Here is a 27,605-nt window from a genome sequence, read left to right on the forward strand (position 1 = left end):
TTCGAAATGAACAACCAAGCCTTGATTGACACTTGGGGAGACTTCAAGGATATTGTTCATAAGAGGTTCTACCCATTAGGGTACAAGGATGCTTTGTTGGGGGAAAGTGTTTATGAATTCGATAAATCCAAGGATATTTGTTCTAATAGTTTATTTACATCTTTAAAAAAAACACATCAAGCTTGAGGTACGCAACTCTGAAAACAACCCTTAAGTTCATTTTTGGGTTAGTGTTGCATTTAAGGAAGGAACTGCAACTATTCTTTGTTACTTCCTCTGAGCACACCTTCTATCTTTCTTCCAAAATAGAAGTGAAAACTTCCTAAGACCAATTCTGTTAGTCAAAAGAAGCATGTATTCTCTTCTCAACCCTTTCGACAACCCAATATTAGTGGGTAGATCTCGAGGTCCATGACCATAACACACTACTACTGGGACAAAAGAGAAGTGGTGCTCCTATCACAAGAAGTATGGACATTTTAACTATGAATGCAATGTCCTTTAGGACAAAATCACTAAGAAGGCACATGCCCCTGTTTATGGGCAACTCTTTTTAGTGATTTCAACAAAGATGTTGCCAACCATCAACAATAGATACCCACCTAGTTTGGATGGCGAAGAGATAGAACTATATAGTTAGTGAATATGAAGCCCCTGTTCTCCCAAAATTGCTAGACCTAAATAGATTGGCTCTTATAATCATGGACAATAGCAACTCAAAGCATTTGGTGTCCCAATAATTGTTCACAAACTTGCAATTGCCAAATCTCACTCTAAACTGTATTAGCTCAAATGGGTTAAGGAATTTAGACAACTTTCTTTTATCACATAGAGGCGCAACATCTCACTTTCACTTGGACCCTTTTGACATAGTGGAGAGCGATGTCACTCATTTATTTTGATTTGATTCTAGGTAGGCCATATCATTCTCCTAGACATGCATATTATGATGGCTACCGCAACACCATTAGGTTGCACAAAGGTACTAAGACATACATAAACACTTCCACTTTTTTTCCATTGTCCTACTTATATTTCTTTCCACTGGTTGTTAAACAAGCCACTCTGAACAAATTCATGTTGTTGTGCTTTGTTCACAAAGTCAAGGAAGACAACAAAAGGAGGCTACGTCCCTCTGACTCATACATCCCAAGGATTTACTTCCCCTTTAGAACATACAAAATTCGAGATAAAGCTAGTCCTGGTTCTTCCTTGCCAATTTCCTTTCCTTTCACACACTCCTCCTAAGGAAAGTGCAAAGATTGAGGGATAAATCACAGAACTCTTGGAGGATGGAAATATCAAGCCTAACAAATCCCCTCGTGAATCTTTGGCCTTGTTGGTTTCCAAGGAGCAACATGAGTGGTGGTATCCTTGCACAAATTGTGTTGGAAATGCAATATGGCAGCTATCAATTCAAAATTTCTTTATTCCTTAATACTTGTTTGTGAATTTTATTTATCATGTTGTTTTTCTTTATTAGATCTTCTCATCAAACAAATATCAAGATCAAAACAATAAAGACAATGGACACAGATAATAGGTTCCAAACTAGGGCAAAACCCCTCCAAGGGAAAAGCCAAAAAAACTCTTCTCTTCTTATAGAATCTGCTTCAAATGAGACAACAAAGACCCAAACCCTAGACAAGTCCTTCTCCTAGCACCAAGTCAACCCTCCAAAGAGACCTTCCAATTAGGTCAAAGTCAAATAAAGTCAACCAAAGAGAAACCCTTTCAGAACTACACCAATCTTAGAATTTTGACCCCCTACAATAGAATTTCAGCCCTCCAGCTTCACAGTTTCAGAAATTTCGGCCCTTGCAATAGCACAACAACTTCGCACGTGTGAGAGAAAACTAGGGAAAAACTTCGATTTTTTCTTTCTTCTAGCTAATGCTTCCTTTCTTCTTGCTTTTCTTGACCTTCTTCCTCAACTTCGCACTTCAGATCGAGTTCCTTGATTGCAGATCGAATTGGTGAGAAAATGAGGTCAAACTGCTTCTATTTATACTTTTTTGTGTGGGTCGAATACCCCTTTCTGGGCCGACTTGTCTCTGCCAGGGCCGACTTGTGCTAGGAGGCTTCTAGGACTTTCTAGACTCAAAAATAAATTCTTTTACAAATTACATCTTGCCCGGAAGGGTCTTATAAACATGATGTTGACTCCATTGACTCATGACAATAAATCCTATGACCTAACAAACCCTAGAAGCACGAAGAACATGCTTTTACCTAGAAGACCATCAATAAAGAGCATGAAACCCATGCTTTAAAATAATAATTTTTTTTTTCTTCTTTTGTTTGTTACATAAGATACATATTGAAATGAGTACAATAACAATTATGAAGATTGAAACTAGTTACATTTCCAACACTCCTCTTAATTAGGGAGGTATTCATAATTGTACAACCAATACAACATCATTCTCAAACTGAAGAGTTCTCATAAGAAGAGTCAGATTGATAAGCCAACTATAAGCATCAACATTATGACTAACACTGTCTTTGAGGCCTAACTAGACAAGCTCATCTTCATTCAAGAGCATTATGTTGGGAGGCTTTACGTGTGATACCGCACTACCTCTACAAGGCACATACCCCATCTAGATGTTCACAAGGTATGTCCTTTTAGGACTATTCTTATCTTGGATTCCAATCCTCAAAGAATATCCGTCCTCTTCGACCACTCTTATCTTGGATACCTGTCCCATCCTTAAAGAGTGTCGATACCTTTCCTTTCTTGGATGCTTTATCCTCAAGGAAACCACATATGCTTATCCAATCCTCCACCATTCTCTCTCCAAGGCCTTGACTTACGGTTGTTAGTCCTGGTCAAGTGCTTAACACATGAAGAAGAGAATGCACATGTGATGTCCAACATCACTCCCTCTCACCTAGAGAGGATATCCCTATTCCCTCTTGACTAGGGAATAGATCCTTGCTCCTATTAAGGAGACTCCTTTACTCCCTCTCAAATCTAGAGGAGATTCCAGACTTCCTTTCTATTTGGGAAGTCAACACCACAAGCCTTATAGCTTGTCTCCATAAGAGTATCAACTACATGTTCTTTACAGTTGCATGGCTCCCTCTTTCCTTCACATCTCATTATATTGAGCTTTCTTCCTTCTGAGGTATCATGGAGCCATCTTCTTTCTTCAATCTTGTGACAGGATCTAGGTCATCAATCTTGCACATCACTTTCATCTTGTCATCATCAATGAAGGCATTATATTGAGCCTTTCCAATCTTCAAGTTGATCATAGCTTCCTCATGAAAGTGATCTCCTTGTTATTGTATGAACTTGACCTTCAGGTTATCTTCTCGCACTGCTACCTTTTAATTCCAAGATGAAAACATCTTGACTTCATGATTGCCAAAATCACATATTCAATCCATACAGTTGAACTTGCCTCAACTGTCATCATGTATTCCTGCAATATCCTTCCAGGTAGCACAACAATATGTTAACCAGATAACCAACAAGAAATATTAATATTAGACTTACCTCATCAAGATGACCTTCTCATCAAGGCATCAACATCTTCATGGTCCATCTCCACATGAATCTTCCTTCATGCATTAGAGTGCCCAAGGATCGAACTTGATTACCAAGTTTCAATTTTCTTCTGGAGACTATACTGGATGTTGATTACTATTCTATATAATCTAGTGAGAAAGTCTTGATCCTTTATTCATTCTAGAGTAAGTCAAATTCTTCTTTTAAGCATCATATAACCATACTAAGCATATTTTATGACCAACTTTCTTTTACAGGATTTTGTATGCATGAATCCTACCCAAGGGTTCTTCCAAATATGCAATTCTATGCTTTCATTGAATCATCGAGCTATATACCCTAAAATAAATCTTCAACATGACCAACTGCATGCCTTCATCCTTCAAGAGTATTGTTTCCATAGAATATATACTAACCTTGTCATAATGCTTCTTCCAAGAACCTTCCAAAATGATGGTTCTTATAGGATCATGATGATCCACCTTAGCAAAATGACTACCTCTAACATAATGTTAGACAATGTATGGATGAACATTATGCAAAATGGTCCAAACTTCTCATTCTTGAAAGACTAGATGATCCTACAAAGCAACTTAATCAAGTAGACTCTAAATATGCTACTATCACATGCTTCTGTCTATGATGCTATGTATTTACAAAACCAAGATTCTCTTAGAGAAAACAACAATGCATGCTATTCTAAAGGAAAGACCAACTTCCTAAAGAACCTGACAAGGTCAAAACAAAATATGTACTCTTTTAGCAACTTGATACTACAACTCAATCTCCTACAATTCAGACCTTCAATTTTGGCCTTCCTTGAAGCTACCGAAACCCTATTTTTTGGTAAATAAAACCCTTCTTTGTGTTCACAGGATGATCCTTCCAGCTGCCTTCTTGTTCATCTTAGCTATGATTCCATGTTGGAAAATACAATATGGCAATTATCAATTCAGATTTTCCTTATCCCTTAATACTTGTTTGTGAATCTTATTTATCTTGTGTTTCTTTTTTAGATATTTTCATCAAACAAACGTCAATATCAAAACAGTAAAGAGAATGGACACAAATATTAGGCTCCAAGCCAGGACAAGACCCCTCCAAGGGGAAAACCCATAAAAACTCTTCTCTTTGTTGATTTTTGGTAGCATCGGATGTGCTCTAGCCTTGCAATTTGGAGGAGAGGCTAAGGCACATGAGATCTCCAAGACCCATAAATTGTTTTGAGAAATTCCATCCGGATGAGGAGTTATTTAAAATATTAATATTTTTAATGGGTTCCTAAGTCTAAACTTAGGAAAATAAAAAATATTAATGGGTATTAATAAAGATAAGGATGAGAAGTTTCTAAGAGACGAGGATCAAGCCAAGTCTAATCTTAATCGTTGATTAGGGACTTAATCTCGATGATTGAATCGTCAACAGGAAAAGTATAAGAGAAGAGTTGAGGGTCATTTGGAGATACACAGGCAGATACTCAATATCTATAGGAAATTCAATTCCCAAGGAAGAGGAGATCGATTTCAGAGGGAGTTGCAGGGTGGAGGAAGAGGAGGGCTTCAGCAGCAGGTAGAGATCGAGGAGGAGGTGGCGCAGGGGTAGTGGAAGACATCGCAGAAGAAAGAGAGACACAGTCTAGAGGAGAGACGCAGGGCCTACGCAGGTTGATGCAGAGGGACGCAAAGCCACTCAGAGCCACGCTGGGTCAATCAGAGTGACGCAGGGGTGACGCAGAAGTGGGAGCAAGGTCTCCAAAGTGTCAGATGGTCTCAGAGGGAAAGTCTCAAGTGTTTTCTTTCAGTTTCTCTGTAAAATCATTCCTTGTAAAAGCAATTGCTGCTGAAGATTAAAGTCCTCATCTGCTGCACCGATTTTCCCGCATTGGGTTTTTCCGGGGACAATTGTCCAAAAATAACTGTGTCGATGTGATTGATTCTTGTGCATGTATTTTTTTCTTTGGGTAATTGTGTGATAACTGCAGTAGAATTTATTTTAATATTTGTTGAAGGAATTTCGTAAATAACTTATTGAGAATAATAAATAGGTGAAATAAATCCGTTGCTGCAGTGATAGAATTTCAGTTTAGAAATTTTCACACTCTTCTTATAGAATTTGCTTCAAATGAGACAACAAAGACCCAAACCCTAGACCAAGTCATTCTCCTAGCACCAAGTCAGCCTTCAAAGAGACCTTCCAATTAGGTCAAAGTCAAATCAATCAACCAGAGACAAACCCTTTCAGAACTACACCGATCTTGGAATTTCGTCCTTGCTGCAACAAAATTTCTGACTTGCAGCTTCATAGTTTCAGAAATTTCGGCCCCTAGAGCAACACAATAACTTCGCACGTGTGAGAGAAAAATAATGCAAAACTTAAATGTTTCTTTCTCCCTTTCTTCTTGCTTTTCTTGACCTTTTTCCTCAACTTCGCACTTCAGATCGAGTTCATTGATTGCAGATTGAATTGGTGAGCAAATGAGGTTGAACTGCTTCTATTTATACTTTTCTGTGTGGGTCGAATACCCCTTTTTGGGCCAACTTGTCTCTGCCAAGGCCGACTTGTGCTAGGAGGCTTCCAGGACTTTCTAGACTAAAAAATAAATTCTTTTACAAATTACATCTTGCCCGGAAGGGTCTTATAAACATGATGTTGACTCCATTGACTCATGACAATAAATCTTATGACCTAACAAACCCTAGAAGCACGAAGAACATGCTTTTACCTAGAAGACCATCAATAAAGAGCATGAAACCCATGCTTTAAAATAATAACTTTTTCTTTTCTTCTTTTGTTTGTTACATAAGATACATATTGAAATGAGTACAATAACAATTATGAAGACTGAAACTAGTTATATTTCCAACAAATTGTAGGGTGTTTAAGGAGGTTGTAATTAAGAACTGCTACCCATTTCCTTGATGAAGACCTTCATGACCAACTCATGGTGGCCAAATATTTGACATGGTGGTGTGAGAATATAAATAGTCAAATATCAAGCTAGTGGTCGGGTATGGAAAAGAGAGTAGAATCTTCTTAACTTTTTATGGGAGGGATAGATTAGACCATCTCCATTAGGTCATTTACTGTCTACTTCATGCAAAGTTTAATTGATTCAAAAGTCTTTGGGCATAACTATTATCTGGCAAGTCAAGTATCCTTATATGATTAATAAATCTATGTTTAGATTAGTATATTAAGAGATACAGTAATTAAGCATGTAATCATCTGAAATAGTATCTGGATATGAAACCATTGTGATTAGGGCTTCTATATCACTTGCAGAAGTTTAAAGCTTATATATTTGCTATTAACAGAAGTGCTCAAGCTAAAACAGTCGAACTATTCCAGATAGACAATATTTATTTTAATACTTTAATTGTTGCTCCCTGAAGTTTGAAATCAAAATGCACACTTAAGGTTGCTTTCCATGTGGTCCAGAAATGTGAGACACAATTTGATGGCTTAAACCATGAAAGACAAAAGATGGTAATTTTGGATTTGGAGTCTGTGACTTAACTTCCAACAAACAAAGAGTTATTTTCTTTACACAAAACATATAGAAGAAACAACTGGCAGGTTTAATCGTCTTGGGAGCTCAGAGTAAATATGGGCTGAGTTCCATGTCCATGTTTTGTCTCATGAGTCATAAACATGAGCCAAAATTTGCTGTTGGTTGAGAACACCTAAATAAAACATTTTATTATGCAAGTAATCAATGTACACAAGCTATCTTGCATGCAAGTGCGTGATTTTGTATTTGAAGATCATAAAGTTATGGTTTTGGCCCTTGGGTCCTTGGGATGTTTTATTTTATCATTACAACTTATGTTAAATTAAACTTATTTAGAATGATTAATTTAATTAAGATAAACAAGGGCCTAATTACCCCATAATAGGTAGTCTGGGCACAAATCAGGGATTCACTCTCTTTCTTATATATAAGGGTTTCCTCCCCCTATTTTGTTCCTATCATTCTTTCAATCAATGAAATCTATTTTCCTCTTTCAATACATATTGCTTGGAGAAGTCCTTCTGCACAAAATTGGATTTGTAGGTGCAATCCTGGGTGTGTAGGTTCTAACTTCTAGGCTCTAGCCAAACTTCATGTCAATGTATATACAGTGAATACCTCTTATCTTTTTTAAGCATATTGGTAAATCTGTCTGCACTTATTTCTATGTTTTGAGATTTATGTTATACAATTATTTCAGATATATCAGCTTGGCGTAGTTGTTGTCTCATTTTTGCATTTTACAGACATCGCAGTTAGTTGTAATGACATTTTGGTCCAGCATTATGGTAAGACATTTATGACATATTCAATCTTGGCATGATTTAGAAGAGCATAGGTTGGCATGTGGACTACTGCCAATATGACTGCTCTAATCATTAGGCCAAAATCACTGAAGATTAGTAATTTGGGAGTTTTGCATACTTATCTCATATGGATATTGAATTGATGCCCATCTAGTTTTACCTGTGCTACTGGTATTTGTAATTCCAGCGTTTTCTTGTTTCAGCAGCATTTCTGCATTATCTCTGGCAAACACTAACCATGATTCAAAATCATGGAATGACCTAGTCGTTGATTCACTATTGCAATTTTATTGGTGTCCATATGAAGAAATTGTCTGAAATACTGTTACTCACTTGATTCCTCTTCCATTTGCAGGCAAATGGAGTGCTGGCTTACTTTGTCACATTGACAACTTATATTGCTATCTGGTGGTAGGAATCTGCAATAATTCTGTTGTCCTAAATATATTTCTCAAACTTCTTGTTACTGAAGAGCTGTTGTATTTTGGGGATTGTGTTGGATGATAAATATCTCATTCAAATGTCATAGTTATTTCTTTCTATATCTACTTCGAAAGGTTTCCGAGTTGTAATCTTGTCAAGCTGCATTCAAAGCTTGTATATGTTGATAGTTTTGCATGCTAGGCACATCTGATGAATCATATTAAGATACCAGCATGCTGACTGATTCACAGAGGAGTATGAAGAATTTTGGCTGCCTGATGGTCAGGGATAATCTAGCTTGGAACATGTTTACTTTTAAAATTTCAAAATAACCAATGTAAACTACCCACATTAGTAAAAGGATAGAGGACTTATACTGTATTTATATTAAATTACTGACTCCTTAATGAAGACGAACAGCGGGCCTTTAATAGCACATACTTTGTACCTGTGGTTCTACACTGTGTTAATACGTAGTCCCAATCATTTGTGATCATGTAGCTTTATTCTCTTGGGTGCTAGTTGATCACTGTATGGATGTCTTCATAAAAATTGATAAGAGAATATGAGTGGATGGACTTGTCACAATTCTGCTAAATATTTGAAATGTTTTAATACTGTTAAACGTTTGCTAAATTATTTGATATCTTGGATTAGATTTATAAACATCTGATTGGATTGGGGGATGCATAGGTGGGTTTATACAAATATTAGATTTATTAAAACCCTGACCATACTGGTCAATATCCTAGATTTTTGAGATGACCTGTAAATAATATCACACAAATGTTCATACCTTCCCTCCATATATCTAGGTTCTATATTAGAAATCTTATATGATTAAGGAACAATAAAAACAGTTGTAATCCCACAAAAGAAAGAAATAGACAGTGTAATCACATCCTGGTGTCAGAGCACCTTAAGTCATTCATGGTTGTGGAAGTTTGAAGATTTATGGCAACATCCAGAAATGATCTGCATAATTCTGCTTCATCATGTTTCTTTCCTTTTTGCTCACCATATATCTTGATAATTTAACACAGTCACGAGGTGTTAGTGCAGAAATATGCAGTATCGGAGGATAAATAACTCTTAAAATCTGCTGTGAGAAACCAGTGTAACATATAGGATGATTTGCCCAATTTGTCACCAACAAATCTTCTTCCCGTTTGGGATGGTGTTTGCCAATCTCAGGGGGTGTCCCTAAATGTGCATGCACTGAAATTTACCTTGTAGATCTGTGTAACAAACTTGCAAAAAACTAGCAAAAGAGAGTTCTTTGGCATGAAATCAAGCAGCCAAAGATGAAAGCAATTTGAAATTTGATGTGGAAATTTCCTCATGCATTAGTGTTAAAATGGTGAAGGAAAGAAGGGAAGAATGTGCTCTAAGTGGTAAACGTTACCAAAATAAAGGCCTCATTAAACCTCTAAAACATTGCATGAAGAGACCGCAAAGTACCAACAAGCTTGAAGAGCTGGAGAAAAGAGCATAATTAAACTTTATTCTGCATTAGTCAAGAGGTTGATTGTTTGATAAGGACATACAGAATTGGTCCAATGATAGTCCTTGCACAAAGTATAGAAGCTAGAAGAGAAGAGGAGAGAAAACAAGAGAGATATGCTGCTGCTTAGAAGAAAATCCAACACCAACACCTTCATGCCCTCATTTAATCAATTCCTATAATGTGCATTAAGAATGCATGAGGTCTCCTCTAACCCATGTACATTAGGGAAAGAGATAAGGCGAACTAGTGTTCAACTCTATAGCAAGTGAAGGTACACTTTGTCCAAGTTAAGATGCGTCTTGTTGACTCAACGAAAGACTGAAGTGGAGTGTCCAAGTGCTTGAGTCCAAGTGGAGGTTTGTTGAATAGACATGAGATGAAGTGAAGCCACGATTCTAGTTTGAGTGGCGTCCATCCCCTGTGCACTTAGCCAAGTAAAGATGCTCTTTGGAGTAGTCAAGTGCTTAGTCCAAGAGGTGTCGACTAAGTGAGAGATGGAGTAAATTAAAGTTTGCGCTTTGTCCTCTAGAGATGCGTATTGCCAACTCAATGGAGTGGAGTGATATCCATGTGCACTAGTCTTATAGGGATTCACACTTGTTGAACTGGGGGTAGACTAAGATGAAGTGGCCATGCGGCTTGTCCGACTGGAGATTCTTGAGTCCAATTGATGATAAATTGACATGAATTGATGCATGCATCCAGTTAACTCATCCATGTGCCACCTCACTCCTTGATCCATGCATGTGATCCAATTGTCTTCAGTTAAGCCATGCATGCAACCCAATTATCTTCAATTAAGCCATGCATGTGCTCTTCCTAGTCTCATGCATGTGTACTGGCACTTCACGCATTCATCCAGAACTTATCACTTGCCCATCCTAGAAGATGCACATGTCACTGTCACCACTAAAAGATCCCACATGTCACCATCAAGACTGTCATGTCACATGTGTTACTTTGTATGGTTGGCTGCTAAAAATAGAAAATGTCTGCATGTACATGATATTATGCTCATTGGACTTGTTTTTCTGTGAGGAGTCTGAATATGTACTTAGAATTGACATGCAAGCCTCTGAACTAAACTGGAACTGCTAAAAATAGTAAGTATCATGAATGTCCTCCAAAAAAGTCTCATCAAACTTGAGGGCTTGCAAAGATCTTAAATACGTAGTTGTCATTGCCATGCATGTTGATGTTTGTAGCAACATATAGGTTTTTTTGCAATGGCTAGGTGTCAAGCATGTAGGAATCGTCCAATGCCTTGCTTAATTTATTGAGAAAGTTGTCTCTTATGATTTTCCTAACTCTAAATTAGGAAAAGCACATCAATTAAGTTGTTTAATGTTGGCTATTGAGCTAGGAAAGTCTAAAGAAAAGTAAATTATTTACTTTAGTGATTTAGACATAATCTCAAGTTTCAACCATTGATCTTGTTAAAGACAACCATTGTGAAGACAAGAATCTAAATGATCAACACTGAATGCATATATTATTCACATGATATACATTTTATAATACATTGGAGTGACCATTGGATTCCATATTCCAAGGTCTCTTGGACTCCCTTTGATTGTTTATCTTCCACACCATAACCCTTAGAGGATTAGGTGTCCAACATTCCCCCCTTAATCCGAAGGGGTATGTATGAGTCCAAGAAGAGAGCTGTAATACAAAATATGCAAAAATGCATGGAAGCACTAGGCTGAATTTGCTCTCTGAAATGTTGGTATAAGGTGATGGTTTAAGGATGACCACCAACACTGGAATGCTTAGTGCAATTCCCGGAACTCTTCCAAATCTGGCAAGAAGCTGAAGTCTTCTGCTAGAGGAAGTGCTCCTAATGCTTTGAAGAGGGAGACCTTCAACTTGGAAAAGGGAGGTCTCAACTTGCGGTGGTTTAAGGATGACTGCCAACTCTGGAATGCTTAATGCAATTCCTGGAACCCTTCCAAAACTGGCAAGAAGCTGAAGTCTTCTGCGGGAGGAATGTGAAAATTCGGTGACCCGAATCCCTATTGCAACAACTGATTAAATTTCTCCTACTTGTTAATTTCTGAATCAAATTATTTACAGCGTTACACAATGAACATTGAAATAAAATCTATTGCAACCTTCACAACATAAAATACTGCATAGGAGAGAAATAAACACACACATAAGTACACCGTTGTTTTTGGACAAACATCCCCGAAAAAACCCAATGTGGGAAAACCGGTGCAGCAGCTGAGGGTTTGATTATTATGCAATAGTAATCTGAGTACAAATCATTGGATGCCCAAACTGGCTATCTGATACAGAGAATAAACTGGCAAAGAGGTAGTGAGAAAATATCTCACACTGTCACTAAAGATCTGACACTGATTCGGGCTCTGGATGAGCTGCCCTATGCTATCTCTGCGCAGTCTCTGCGTGGGCTCACGCAGTCACTGCGTCACAACTCAAGGAACTGTGTCACCTTTCATTCTGATCTTCTGCCCACTGGAAACTCGACTCTCTGGACTTCGAGACTCACACCCTGACTTTTGGCATTGGCATTGGATTTCGACTGCTCCCTAGCAAAATTGCAGACTCCCTCTGAAGCATTGTGTTGCCTCTACGTGGCACTGCGCTGCCTCTCTAGACCTCTCGATGCCTTCTCTTCCTTGCACTCACCGGGACTAGAAAATCCCATCCAGTCTACTATCCCTGCCCCTCACTGCAAGAAGATCACTCGATCTCTCTCCGACAACTCAACGCTGCTACTCTTGAGAATTCGATCTCTAGATCTCACTATCTCGGTGTGTTCTCCAAGTGCCCATCAAGCTCCTTCTTATAATCTCTCGTTGGAGCACCAACGACCAAGATTAAAACATAATCAAAGGCTAAGATTAACTGGGAGTTGATCCTCGTCTTTATCTAGAAGATTCACACCAAATTTAATTAATACCCTTTAATTAATCACATTTCCTAAGTTTAGACTTAGGAATACATTAAAAATGATTAATTATTTTAATTAAACCATCTCTAGGTGGAATTTTCCCAAACGATTTCTAGGTTTTGGAGAATACATGTATTCTGGCCTCTCCACAAAGTTTCGTGGCTAGAGCACATCTAATGTTGGAATTTCTAAGTCAACCCGTTAGAAACCCTTCATGTACTTTCTGATTTATTCCTACCTACTTGTTCTGTTAATTAAAAAGTTATTTACCATGTAAATACTGGAAATAAATACAAGTACATGCTCAACACATTACACAATTACTGATCTATCTTGATGATGAGCCACGGTGGATGGCTCGAAACGTCGATGCAAACAATTATGGATGCGAGAACTCCGGAAGAAAACTACACACAACGCACTGATCGCAGAAGCCTCAAAACAATAACATTACATATCATCAATTGAAGGAAACAAAACAAGCACACAAGTGACACTGTTGTTTTTGGACCAATGTCCCAAGAAAAACCCAATGTGGGAAAACCGGTGCAACTATCTGAGGGTTTTATTATTCTGCAGTTTCTAAATACAATCTGGGTGCCAAAACTGGCTCACTCAACAGAGAATAATCTTGGTAGTAGTACCTCTCCTTCTGAGACAAATGCTCCAGCTGAAACCCCCGGATAAACACTCCAGCAACTCCTTAGCTCCAATCTGCCCCACGAAAAACCCCAGCGTCAGCCTCTAGGGACTGCGTTAGCCTCTTCTGCCCTCTGTGTCAGATTTCCCGATAGTTCCCGCTGTTCCCGCCCTCTGCGTCAGCTTTCTCGGCTGTTCCAATAGTTCTCGGCAGTTTCGGCTTCTGCCCTCTGAGACAACTTTCCTGGCTGTTCCGACAGTTCTCGGTAGTTTCAGCTGTTCCCGACAATTCCAGCTTCTGCCCTCTGCGTCAGCTTTCCCGGCATTTCCGGCAGTTTCGGCTTCTGCCCTCTGCGTCAGCTTTCCCGACTGTTGCGCTAATCCTCTCGACACTATCTCTGCCTCTCTGCTTCTATATTCACTGCCCCTCAGCTGCAACTCTGATCACTCTCTTGACTTCCTCAGCAAACCCTGCCCCAGAAAGTCGAAATCTTGATCAACTTGGTGTGTTCTCCAAGTGACCCTCAAGCCTCCTCTTATACTTTTCTCGTTGACAAATCAACGGCCGAGATTAAGTCCCTAATCAACGGCTAAGATTAGATCTGGCTTGATCCATGACTTTTGGACCATTCTAACACAATTTTATATTAATTCACATTAATATTTTATTTTCCCTATGTTTAGACTTAGGGACTCCATTAAAAATATTAATTATTTTAATATCTCCCAAACTGTTTAGAATCTGCCCAAACCCTTTATGGGTATTGGAGATCTCATGTGCCTTAGCCTCTCCACCAAATTCGTGGCTAGAGCACATCCGATGCTACCCCAAATCAACACTCCCTCTTAGCGAGGACTGTGCTCTAGCAATACTCCTCACTGAGTATTACTCTGATCATCGGGCATTGGTCCCTGATGCTAGGCTTGCTGCCCATCATTTGTACTGCTGTATCTCGTACTGCCACCCATGGCTCTGCCACTGCCACTGCTGCATCTGTACGACAACTCCCTCTGCATCCGTGCTGTGCCCATGGCCCTGCCACTGCCACTGCGGCGTCTGCACTGCATCCCCTCTCATTATGCTCCCCATAGCACCACCACTGCTAACTACTGCACTGCAACTCAGTTATTGAGAAGTAAGTAACTGATCTCCCAACTCTAACATCTCTGTCAGGCTAGAGACACTCTCGATGCTAAAGCTCCCTCTGTCACTGGCAAGTGCTCACTCTCTGGCCTCTGCTCTGTTGCAACAACTCCCTGCATCTCGTAACGTTGCAGACCTCTCTGTGCTATCTTGCACTGGTGCAACACTCCTGTGCCTCTCGCATTGTTGCAGCCTGCTAGCCTCGCGCTGTCCTGGGGATCCTGCATTGTCGCTCCCTCTGCTGCTCCATCCTCATTCGTCTCTACTGATTTCTGCCAGTACTGCTACTCCTCATTGGGGCTCCCGTAGCAAGGTATAATCCAATAGGTTGGGTACCTCGAGGATCCTGCCCCTCATCGCCTGTGGTTCGCCTGACTACAACTCGATGTCTCTCCACTTCTTCTCAAGTGGCACATGAGTACTCATGGCACAATCGTCATCCCTGCTAGCCTCGCGCTGTCCTGGGGATCCTGCATTGTCGCTCCCTCTGCTGCTCCATCCTCATTCGTCTCTACTGACATCTGCCAGTACTGCTACTCCTCATTGGGGCTCCCGTAGCAAGGTATAATCCAAGAGGTTGGGTACCTCGAGGATCCTGCCCCTCATCGCCTGTAGTCCACCTGACTACAACTCAATGTCTCTCCACTTCTTCTCAAGTGGCACATGAGTACTCATGGCACAATCGTCATCCCTCAAGGCGAAGGCCTTGATACAATGTTTATCTAGAATGGACAGGATCTTGGCCTTCCAGACCACAAAGTTGGATGCTCCGTCCAGCCTATCTTGATCCCTCATCCCATTCATGGCCATCTCTCTACTCTTCTCTGTCGACTCCTCCGAGTCTCTCTACTTCCCGCTTGGAAGTTCTTGGTTCGACTCTTGCTAAGTCTCTCTACTTCCCATCTAGAAGTTCTTTGTTCGAATCCTCCGAGTCTCTCTACTTCCCGTTTGGAAGTTCTCTTCTGGACTCCCTCTGAGTCTCGATTTCCCTCCTGGAAATCCTTCTGCCAACCGTCAAGTTGCCCCTCTTCGATCGTCTGTGCAACTGCACCACTGATCTGGATTCCTTGGCTAGAAATCCACCTCGGCAGCAACTCCCTCCCCTTGGTCTTGCCCTGTTAGGTACTGTTCTGACTACAGTACCCCACCAGCTTCACTCTGCAACTTACCCACAACCTCCTATACCCCAGCAACTGAAGGATTGAGCCACTTGGCTCTGCGCAATCCCGGCACCGACAAATCAGCTCCCCCAGCCAACTGCGTCAGCCCTCCTGGCCTCTGTGTGGCTCTGCGTGAGCCTGATTCTGCCTCCCTTAGCCTCTGTGCTGTCTTTCTTTGGCCCAAAATGATGATGCAGTCCCTCTGCGTCACTCCTTCCTCTGTCGCCTTCTGCAAGGATCAGCTCTGTCACTCGGGACAATTGATTTCTGTTGTTGCTGCTCTGCTCGGCTGATGTCCTCAGTTCTCCTGTGATCTGCAACCATGCTCTGATACCATGTTGGAATTTCTAAGTCTAACCTGTTAGAAACCCTTCATGTACTTTCTGATTTATTCCTACCTACTTGTTCTGTTAATTAACAAGTTATTTACCATGTAAATACTGGAAATAAATACAAGTACATGCTCAACACATTACAGATCATCAACTGAAGGAAACAAAACAAGCACACAAGTGACACCATTGTTTTTGGACCAATGTCCCCGGAAAAACCCAATGCGGGAAAATCGGTGCAATTATCTGAGGGTTTTATTTTTATGCAGTTTCTGAATACAATCTAGGTGCCAAAACCGGCTCACCCAACAGAGAATAATCTCGGCAGTAGTACCTCTCCTTCGGAGACAGATGCTTGGTTGAAACCCCAGATAAACACTCTGGCAGCTCCTCAGCTCCAATCTGCCCCATGAAAAACCGTAGCGTCAACCTCTTCTGCCCTCTGCGTCAGCTTTCTCGGCAGTTTCGGCTGTTCCTGGCAGTTCCGGCTTCTGCCCTCTGCGTCAGCTTTCCCGGCTGTTCTGACAGTTCCCGGCAGTTTCGGTTGTTCCTAGCAGTTCCGACTTCTGCCGTCTGCGTTAGCTTTCTCGGCAGTTTTGGTTGTTCCCAACAGTTTCGACTTTTGCCGTCTGCGTCAGCTTTCTCGGCTGTTCCGACAACTCCTAGTAGTTCCGGCTGTTCCCGACAATTTCGGCTTCTGCCCTCTGCGTTAGCTTTCCCGATAGTTCCGGCTTCTGCCCTCTGCGTCAGCTTTCTCGGCTATTGCGCTGATCCTCCTGGCACTATCTCTGCCTCTCTGCTTCTGTATTCACTGCCCCTCAGCTGCAACTCTGATCACTCTCTCGACTTCCTCAGCAAACCCTGCCCCAGAAAGTCGAAATCTTGATCAACTCGGTGTGTTCTCCAAGTGACCCTCAAGCCTCCTCTTATACTTTTCTCGTTGACAAATCAACGGCTGAGATTAAGTCCCTAATCAACGGCTAAGATTAGATCTGGCTTGATCCATGACTTTTGGACCATTCTAACACAGTTTTATATTAATTCACATTAATATTTTATTTTCCCTAAGTTTAGACTTAGGGACTCCATTAAAAATATTAATTATTTTAATATCTCCTAAACTGTTTAGAATCTGCCCAAACCCTTTTTGGGTATTGGAGATCTCATGTGCCTTAGCCTCTCCACCAATTTTCGTGGCTAGAGCACATCTGATGCTACCCCAAATCAACGTCTAATGCTACAAAAATCAACACTCCCTCTTAGTAAGGAATGTGTTCTAGCGCTGCAACCCACTGAAGCAACACCCTGTCTTTGCACCACCTCCTGTTACGCTGCTGATGTTTGGCTGCTGCTGCCCACCAACTACTGCGCAACTCTGATAAACTCTGCATCCGTGTTGCTGCTGGCCCTGCTGAATTGTTGCCAACACTGCATCTGCACTGCAACTCCCTCTCCATCTGCTGCTGTTGCAACTGCAACAACTGCAACGGAAAAGCATCCAAAATACTGAACCAACTGTGGTTAGTATGATGCATCTATCACCCGAGTCCTCACTGCTGCTAGACTCTGCGCTATCACTGAAGCCTCTGCGCTGTTGCTGACTTTGCTTTGTGCCAACTGCACTGGTTCCAACTTTGCACTGCGCTGCCTAGTATCTAACCGCTACTAGCTACTGCATCTGTCACTTTGGCACTTGACTGCATCAACTGCCACTGATCCATCCTGCTACTGCATGCTATGGGCTCCCATAGCAAGGTATTGATTCATGAGGTGGACCTCCTCAAGAATCCTGCCCATCCTGTAGCTCTCTGGGGCTACAAAACCAAATCACCCCACCTCTCTCCTGGAGGTATCTCGGTGATCATGGCAAACTCTTCCTCCAATCTGGAGGACAACTTATTGATCTCAGTGGATGCAGCCTGCTGATCCTGCTTCCCCTCCTCGTCCTTCATTTTGAGAGGAGATTGAGAGCTGTAGTGGCCAATCTCACCACATCTGAAGCACTTGATCTTGGAAACATCCTTCTTCTTCCTGCGTTGCTCCTGCTGCCCCTATGATGCGAGGGTCGCATTCTCCTCTTCCTTTACTTGCTTTGTCCCACTGCTGCTATTGCTACCACTAATGGTGCTCTTCACCAGATCTCGCCTCATCTCCTCCTGTTGCAGATCAACCCACATACGATCCCAATCTGGCAATTTTTCTCTGCCCAGGATACTCTGGACGAAAACTTGCCATTCTTCGGAAATGCTATTCAGAGCTAATCACACCAACTCTGTAGGCTGGGGCGTTGACCCTACTGAAGACAGTTGGTCCCGAACATCCTGAAGCCTAGTAAGGAAGGGGTCTATACGCTCCCCTTTCTGCATCCTCATGCATCTCAGCTTCTCCTCAAGATACATCTTCCATTGCTCGGAAGATCCTTTGTACAACGTAGCAAGTGCCTCCCACATTTGCCGGGCAATGTCTTTGCTAGCTATGTGAGATACCGCATGATTTCGAACCCCATCGAGAATCAGCCTCTTTTCTTTCGCCATCTCTTTCTTGTAGGCCTTAAGCAGATCTGCATTGGCGGGTACAACTACCACGCTATCGATACAAGTCTTGAGATCATCTAGAAGGCAGAAAATTCTAGCCTTCCAGATCACATAGTTGGAGGCTCCCTCTAATCGATCTTAATCTCTCAACCCAGTTGATGCCATCACTTAGAAAATGTCGAATTCGTCCTCTTCTCCTTTGCGTCGCTGCTGCCCAGCTATTCGCACTCCCTTTTGGAGAGAAATTCTGCACACAACTATTGCTGCTCTGTTAGGAAAATTCGAACTTCTTGTCTAGAAGTCCCCTGAGGAAATAGTTCCCTCAGTGTGTGCTCTTCCTTCCACTTGACGCTGTTTGCACTAGCAAACTGATGCAAAATCTGCGTCCCAGATGAAGTTTTGCTCTGCAAGGAAAATACCGCTGCTTTCTTCTGCCTTTGGTAGGCTTTGATTTGGAAAGTCTAATTTTTATGTCGACTCACTCAGAGAAATAAACTTTTCCTCAAAACTCGATCCTCTTGGCCCAAGTACTGTGCTGCCTTTGGGGTTTCGAATTGTTGCCTATGCAGAAATTCGAACCTCCTTCTCCTCTCTTGCTCTGAGCTCTCCGGATTACGATCTGTACTCTGATACCATGTGAAAATTCAGTGACTTGAATCCCTACTCTAACAACTGATTAAATTTCTCCTACATGTTAATTTCTGAATCAAGTTATTTAAAGTGTTACACAGTAAACATCGAAATAAACATCCTTGGTGTCTTTTGTGTTAAGTATAAAAATTTTAAAATTTTGTGGTAGTGATTTCTCTATTGTCAAAAGTGCGATTAATGTTTTAAAATCATTTTATACAGGAGAAAGATAATTTTTTCTAGATTTGGGGTTATTGAAGAAAATCATGTTAAATCTAGAATCATTTAATTGCTAAAATATCTGGCATGATAAAGTTTTGAGCATTTACATTTAATCGTTCATGATCGCCAGTATTCGTCACATTTATGAATTGTTATTTATAACTTGTTTTTATTTAATCTATGGTTAATTGAGTATAAGGACACTGGTCTAAAATCATTTCTATCTTGTGGTTGTGTCTTACTTGTCTTAATTGCTAGATTTATCAATCTCGGTTAACCAAGATTTGTTTCACATTCATCAAGTTGTTCATCTTTAAGTCTCCTAGAGCCTGTGTTCCACAAGCTATTCTCATTCATTCACCTTAGGGACTACCCCCCTTGACTTGTCTAGGAGAGAGTCTAAATGGAGTGAATAAGGATTAGAGTGACAACCCTTACTCTGAGCGTTGTTGCGGAGCCTAGACACTTTGTGCGACAACACAACTCATGCTCTGTAATTTATTCAACCACTAACATTTACACAATTGTGATACCCACAACAAGAAACTCGACCAGGAATGAGTAGTGAGAATAACAACTTGTCTAGCCAACAAGGGAAGTGTTCAACCTTCAGATAGCAGGCAACCTCAACAAACAGACTCCTTCCACGTACAGGGAATAGATAGCCCATGAATTTAATGATGACTCAACTTTTTTTTTAATGTTTGAAATAGCTCACTGAATGCTGCCTTGAGCTGATAATAAGTGTCCCTTATGCATGTACATCAAGGAATTAATCTTTGCAAGTAAATACGCTGCCACTTAATATTGAATTCGTCGAACTTGAAGAGGAATTCCACGACCAATAGAAGGGAGCCATGCGCAGTTGAAAGGTAAGGGAACCTTGACCCAATTTAAACAAGGAACTTGACCAACTTCAAAATGGAGGAACTTGGCCCACTTCAACAAATAAACCTCCAACAGATAGACAAGCTGACTTAGCCTCCTAGATATAAATTCGACCCTTTTTATTGGTAAATCTTGGCCATAGAAGTTTGCAAAATACGGCGGGCGCCAATCGTCAGTGTGGAGTGTTATATGCCTGTGATAATAACACAGGGGTAGCGATAACACAGGAGGGTGATATATGTGTTATATGATTGTGCTATTAACACAGGAGTGGCGGTAGTAGAGTATATATTACATCGTATGGAGCGTTGTATATTACAGAGTATATATTAGAGCGTATTATCCAACGTATGGGAAGTGTGGTTGTGAGGTACTATTTTACACAATACACATATATGATAGTTAACTTTACTAGAATATGATATATATTCTAACAATTGTGCCAGAATCCATGATTTACCTTAAATTTATGATTAACCAGATATTGAATTTGAAAATTAAGTGCAAAGGAATACCTAGAAATTAGCTTGAAGACAATTCCAATTTGCTCCCGCTCCTGCTCCCGTTACCAAAAGACCAAAACCACCCAGCCAAGCTGAGCACAACCTTGGTACTCAGCTCCAAAATACCTCCCAATTGGAGTATTTCGGTCCCCCGTGCCCAAAAGCTTCAAGAATAATGAAAAAGACCCAACTCTGATTCAGATCTCTAACTATCATTCCCCGTCCTTCTCTTCCAACCCAAAAAATCCTCCTCAGTGGCTCTGCGTACTTGGGATAAATACCCTTCCTAGGTGGTCACCACCCCTTCAACAGATTTTTATTGACATTCATAGCTTTACGTGTAATCAGGAGGTGAGGTTACGTATGTTTACATGGCTGTGTCTGTCACGTTTAAATTTAATAACTTTAATTTTAATAAAATTTAATTATAATATATAATAAATGAAATAAGCATGCATATATATACATATCAAAGGTTTCTTGTATGAATTTAGAAATTTTAACTTACATATATATATATTTATATATTAACAATAATTATTTTATAACTTTAATTCTATAGTGATCAATATTTACATTAGAAGGGTTGGAATTGTAAATTTTATTTAACAACCTTACAAGTACAGAATATTTAATATGTACATTTTGAGTGTTGGAGTTTGATGATTTAGGTATTTAGCCTGGTTCTTCTCTTCTCAATAATTTAGGTATTTAGCCCCTTTTATTCATTTAAACATTTTTCCTAATTATTTACTAAGTATACTAGTGCAAGGCATGCGATATATGCATATGAGTGTGTATATGTAGCTATCATATGCATACATCGTATGCATGCTAATACCCTTTTGCTTATAGATTGAAATGGGTCATTACAGTGGTATTCAATGGCGGTGGAGTGGTATTGCAGTGGCAGGATCTGGATAGTGGTATGAAGGTAGTGTAGTATTGCAGTGGTATGGAGTGAGCTATGTATTGGTATGGTGGTGTATGGGAGGCGTGGTATTGATAGCGTGACAAAGGCAACAGATTTAAAGCAGCATTATGAGTGTAATCGGTGGTATGGTGGAGTGGTGCTGTTCGTGTCCTACCGAGCGTGCTAGTCGAGGGCAGTGTTCAACAGAGGCAACGTTCAACAAAGGTGAGTTGAGGTGGGTTCCGCTACGCAGTGGGAAGAGCGAGGAGTCGAGGGACCAGTGTGATAGGAGTCAGACTGTGAGTGGTGAAGTCGATTGTGAGCGGTGAGAAACGAGAGTGCTGATACCATTCGGGGGTGGACATGAACAGTGATGTTAAACACATATGGCAATAGATTATATAAAGAACGTAGTGTGGGAGTATGGAGCGGAATATTCAACTTAGTGTAAAAAACTAGGAGGAACAGTTACGCAGGGAGGACATGGAGCAACAGTCTCACAGGGAGGAAGAAGGTCGTAACACCAAGATACCAGCATATAACATATAACATATAACACCAACATACACAAACATACCGCTTAATCTCCACTCTCACTAGACAGGCGTTTCAACTTTCATCCTCCATGTAGACTGTTGAAGAGTGGGCAAGTCTCAGCTTGATCTCCACAGAAACAACAACTCGTTAAACAAAACGCTCATAGTGGATATTCGCTGCAACCTTGAGGAATATGAATGCACAAAATCTTGTAGAGAATATGTTAGGGAATATAAGAACAAAATATGGCAGAGAACTGACAGGAGTTACAACACATAAACTAATTTGGGAGCTGACTTGAATACCATGTTAAAGGCAACCATGGTGAAGACAAGAATCTGAATGATCAACATTGAATGCATATATTATTCACATGATATACATTTTATAATACATTGGAGTGACCGTCGGATTTCATATTCCAAGGTCTCTTGGACTCCCTTTGACTGTTTATCTTCCACACCATAACCCTTAGAGGATTAGGTGTCCAACAAATCTGAAGTGGGTTACGATTTAATATTAACCATTCATCACTTTGGAGATTAGGGTTAGGGATTTAGTTCAATAAAGACATAAAAGATTGCCTAAGTAGAGGAGAAAGACACATATTTGAGAAAGGGATTTTTTCAGTGAATGTGTTAGTCAAGGTTGAAGAGAAAAGAATTATTGCAATAATGAGAGAAAAATTGCAGAGAAGGATATTAAGTAGAGGCCAAGGTCGTAACAATTTCCGAGCACTAGTTTTTGCAAGATCTAGATGTGTGAGAACGAGTTGAGTTGCAAAGAGGCTTGCATAGGAGGCCACACATGTGACAGGTGGCTTCAAATCAAGTTGCATTTGCAAGTGACCAGAGGGTTTGCAGGGCACAAGTGTGAGGGTTTTAGTCTTTGCAGGGGTCGCATGTACATAAGAAAAATCCAACAAAGTGTAGATTGAGTTTTCAAGGGTAGATTTGTCAGGGTCTATTTTGCTATAATTGTTTTGTAATTTCTTAATGGGCCATTTTCCAAAGGAGCCCCCTCACTGTTCTGAGAATAAAAAGTGAAGACCAGTTGGAGGGATATTTTCTATGTGATTGATTTCCTGTGTTTGCTTCTGCTATTTAATTTTCTGAGTTAAAAATTCCAGTGTGTTTTCATTTAGTAATTGTAGAAACATATTGTGTTTTCATTTAGTAATTGCAAAAATACACACACATATTTTTTTGGGTTATGAAATTTAATAGGAATCAAAACCAGATCAGGAATCAAGAAATTAACATGGTACTAGAGCATCAACTTTGAAAAGTGTTGAGAAATGTAACTACTTTTGGTCTTCATAATTTTGTACTCATTTCAATATATATCCTATGCAACAAACAAGAAAATAAAAGAAAATCTTTATTATTATTAAAGCATGGGTTTCATGCTCATTATTTATGGTCTTCTAGGTAAAAGCATGTTCTTTGTGCTTTTAGGGTTTGTTAGGTCTTAGGATTTATTGTCATGAGTTAATGGAGTCAACATCATGTGTATAATACCCTTTTGGGCAATCTGTAATTGTAAAAAGAATTGTTTTTTGGGTCTAGAAAGCCTTGGAATTTCCAAGAGTACAAGTCGGCCTAAAGGAGGGGATTTGACCCTTGAGAAGGCTATATAAAGAGAAATTCGATTTCATTTGGTGCAATACTCACTCATAAGTTCGATATCTAAAGAAAGAGTTCGATATTTAGCTGGGACGCTGGAAAAGGAGAGCGAGAGTCAAGGAGAAGGAAGAAGGATGGATTTTCTTGGTTTCTGGGCTATATCTCTCTCACACGTGTGAAAATGTAGGGTTTCTGGGCTGCAAGAAGAAGCCGAAGTTCCAGGACCGAGTTGCAATATGATGAATTGCATCATCTTGTAGCTGGGAGGAAGGAAACTCTGTCTACCCCTCACTGACCTTAGGAAGAGCCTTGCTCTTGGAAGGTCCCAGAAGGAGGTCGAGTTAGGGTTTCTTCAGGAGCTACAAGGTCGAAATTGCAGGTCGAGTAGCAGTGTTGTAGCTGTCAAGTCGAAGTTACAGTGTGCAACAATTTGGTGTAGATTCAAGGACTTGAGGAAGGGCCGTCTTAGTACTAGGAGAAAGACTTGGTCTAGGGATTGGGTCTTTGTAACTCATTTGAAGCAGATTCCAAGAAGAGAAGAGTTTCTTGGTTTTCCCGTTGGAGGGGTTTTGTCCTGGATGAGAGCTTACATCTGCATCCTCTTTTGTTGTTGCTGTTTCTTGATATTGTTTAATGAAAAGATCTAACTAAAAAATCATAAAGAAGATAAAGCTTCACAAGCATGTATCAAGGTTAAAGAAAATAAGTTTAATAAGCTGTCACTTTATCATTTTCTAACATGGTATCAAAGCTAAGGTGAACAAGGAAGGTAGCTGGAAGGTCACTAGAAAGAATTGTTGATCAAGGCATAGGAAGCTCTCAAGGCCTAAAACAAGAAGATTGTCTCTTGAAGGGATCTGGTTAAAACTTATTGATAGAAGACCTATTAATCGAGGGTTTCTACATTAAGAAGATCTAGACTACATCAATCTCGCAAGGATTGTGTTGAGTTGTTCTAGGAAATATCCTTTAAGGAAATCTCCTCAAGGATTTTGAAGACATCAAGAAAGTTGGAGATATTATCATCAAGAATCATTGTGGTATTCAAGTATCACACTATTTCATAATGGCTGAATCTTCAAGTCATGTAGGTTCTTTCTGCAAGGAGAGCAATAAGCTCATTGGGGCTTCAAACTATCTAGCATGGAAGAAAAGGATTGACTTGATACTCACAGAGCAAGATGTAATGGGATATGTTACTGGAGAAGTTACTGAACCTGAGAAAGATAAGACACAAGAACTAGAAAGGTACAAGAAAGGGGAAGTAAGAGCTCAAAGGATCATAGTTGAATCAATTAAGGATTATCTTATTCCATTTGTTGCAAATCTGAAGACTTCCAAGGCCATATACGACAAGCTAGTAGTGAATTTGTACTCTGTAAGTACAACAAGTCAAAATATGTCTTTGCGAAACAAGCTATATAGAATGAAGAAATCGAAGGATGAGGATATGACATCCTTCCTCATGAGAGTCTCTCAGCTAAGAGACCATTTGCAAGGACTTGGGGAACCAATCACTGATTCAAAGGTGACCATATGTGTTTTAAATGCATTGCCACCAGAATGGAGCAACTTTGCAACAAGTATCTACTCCAAGAAGGATTCAACTCCATTTAATGAGTTATGGGTACAAGGCATACTAGAAAAGTCAAGGATCAAGGTCAAGGATGATACTGGGTGAGATGAGCAGCCTCAAGCCTTTCTAGCTCGAGTCAAGAAGATGAAGAAGGGAAAGTTTGGCAAGTCCAAGAATAAAGATATGTCCAAGGTGCAATGAGTTTGGACACTACAAGAGGGATTGTCCAAATCAACAGAACAATAAGAGAAAGGATAGGAGTGAAGCTCATGTAGCCGAAGCAGTGGGAGAACCTAAGAAGAAGGCAAAGAAGGAAGAAGTGAAGGATCTTTACTACTAAAAGAAGGTTCACTGATTTCTAGGTTCTTCATGAATATTGGTTTTCCTTTTAAATGATATGTCTTGGATAAGCATCATAGGATAGAAGCATATGATAGTAACATTTTTGGAAGTTTACATGATTAAGTTGCTTAGTAGAGATCATCTAGGATATAATGATAAACCATTTTGTATATTGTTCATCTAGATATTATCTAGCATTATGTTAGAGATTATCATCTTGCTTAAATGGATCATTGTGATCCGGGAAGGACTATCATTTTGCGTAGTCCTTGCAAAAAAATCATGATAGGAATAGTATGTATTCTATGTAATGTGGAAACATACTGGTAAAAGGGGATGAAGGATTGCAATGGGTCCAAATACATTTTTTTGTGAAATATGTGGATATCTAGATGATTGGATGAAAGCATAGGAATGTATGCTGAAAGTAAACTTTGGATAAGATTCACATGTACAAGAATCTTATGGAATGAAGTTGGTTATGAAGATATGCTTAAGTATTAATGACGCTGGAAAATAATAGAATTTGACTTACTTAAGAATGTATAGAAGATTAGGAATTTCTTTAGAATATGTAAAATGATAATTTAAACATCCAAGTATAATCTCCAAAAGAAAGGTTGTAACTTGGTAATCAAGTTCGATCCTTGGGTACTCTGATGTATGAAGGAAGTATCAAGTGGAGATGCTCAATGAAGATGTTGATGTATGAGAATGTCACCATGGTGAGGTAATTCTATTTCATTTATGGTTTGGTTATCTAGCTAACATATTATTTTTGGCTACCAGGAAAAGCATATTGCAAGAATACATGATGATAGTTGGGGCAAGTTCAACTATATAGATGAAGAATGTTGAGAGCTCAATGTCTGGTATCTGGCAATTATGAAGTCAAGATGAGTCCATCTTGGAATTGAAAGGGTAGCTATATGAGAAGATAACTTGAAGTTCAAGGAAGATCACTTTCATGATCAGATTGAAGATCGAGAAGGCTCAATGCAATGCCTTCATGATTAAAGAAGAAAGTGATGAGCAAGAAAAGATGACCTGGATCCTGTCATAAGAACGAAGAGTGGAGATGGCTCCATGATACCTCGAAAGAAAGCAATCTCAATACAAGGGATGTGAAGGAAAGAGGGAGCTATGTAGCTATGGGGAACTAGTAGTTGATACTTTGATGGAGACAAGTTGTAAAGACTTGTGGTGTTGGCTTCCATTATTAGAAGGAAGGAATCTCCTCTGGTTTAAGAGGGAGAAAAAGGAGTCTCCTTGAATAAGGAGCAAAGTTCTATTCTCAAGATTAAGGGAGAATAGGGATGTACTCTCTGGTTGAGAGGGAGTGATGATGAACATCACATGTGCATTCTCCTCTTCGGGTGATGAAGAGAGAATGACGGAGGATTGGATAAGAATCTGTGGTTTCCTTGAGGATATAACATCCAAGAAAGGAAAGGTACTGACACTCTTTGAGGATGGGACAAGAATCCAAGAGAATAGTGGTCGAAGAGTATTGATATTCTTTGATGACTAAGGTATGGAGATCCAAGATAAGAATAGTCCTAAAAGGACATACCTTGTTGACATCTAGATGGGGTATGTACCTTAGAGAGGTAGTGCGGTATCACACATAAAGCCTCCCAACATAATGCTCTTGATTAAAGAAGAGCTTGTCCAGTTAGGCCTCAGGGATAGTGCTGGTCATGATGATGATGCTTACAGTATGGCTTATCAATCCGACTCTTCTTGAGAACTCTTCAGTTTGAGATATGATGTTGTATTGGTTGTACAATTATGAATACCTCCCTAATTAAGAGGGAGCGTTGAGAAATGTAACTAGTTTCGGTCTTCATAATTGTTGTACTCATTTCAATATGTA

General features: G+C 40.0%; 1 protein-coding gene across 1 annotated transcript in view; it reads left to right on the forward strand.

The window, feature by feature from the left end:
• Window positions 1–27,605, forward strand: part of DWF5 (Ergosterol biosynthesis ERG4/ERG24 family) — a 212,123-nt gene that overhangs the window by 29,149 nt on the left and 155,369 nt on the right. The window contains exons 2-3 of the mRNA XM_089425493.1: window positions 6,910–7,003; window positions 8,190–8,245. Of these exons, the coding sequence (XP_089281619.1) occupies window positions 6,910–7,003; window positions 8,190–8,245 (150 nt within the window). The remainder of the gene's footprint in view (window positions 1–6,909; window positions 7,004–8,189; window positions 8,246–27,605) is intronic.

This window comes from Pinus tabuliformis, chromosome 4_2 (assembly GCF_031772625.1).
Source record: "Pinus tabuliformis cultivar Carrire ecotype Pingquan chromosome 4_2, CPIR1, whole genome shotgun sequence".
Classification (NCBI taxonomy): Eukaryota; Viridiplantae; Streptophyta; class Pinopsida; order Pinales; family Pinaceae; genus Pinus; species Pinus tabuliformis.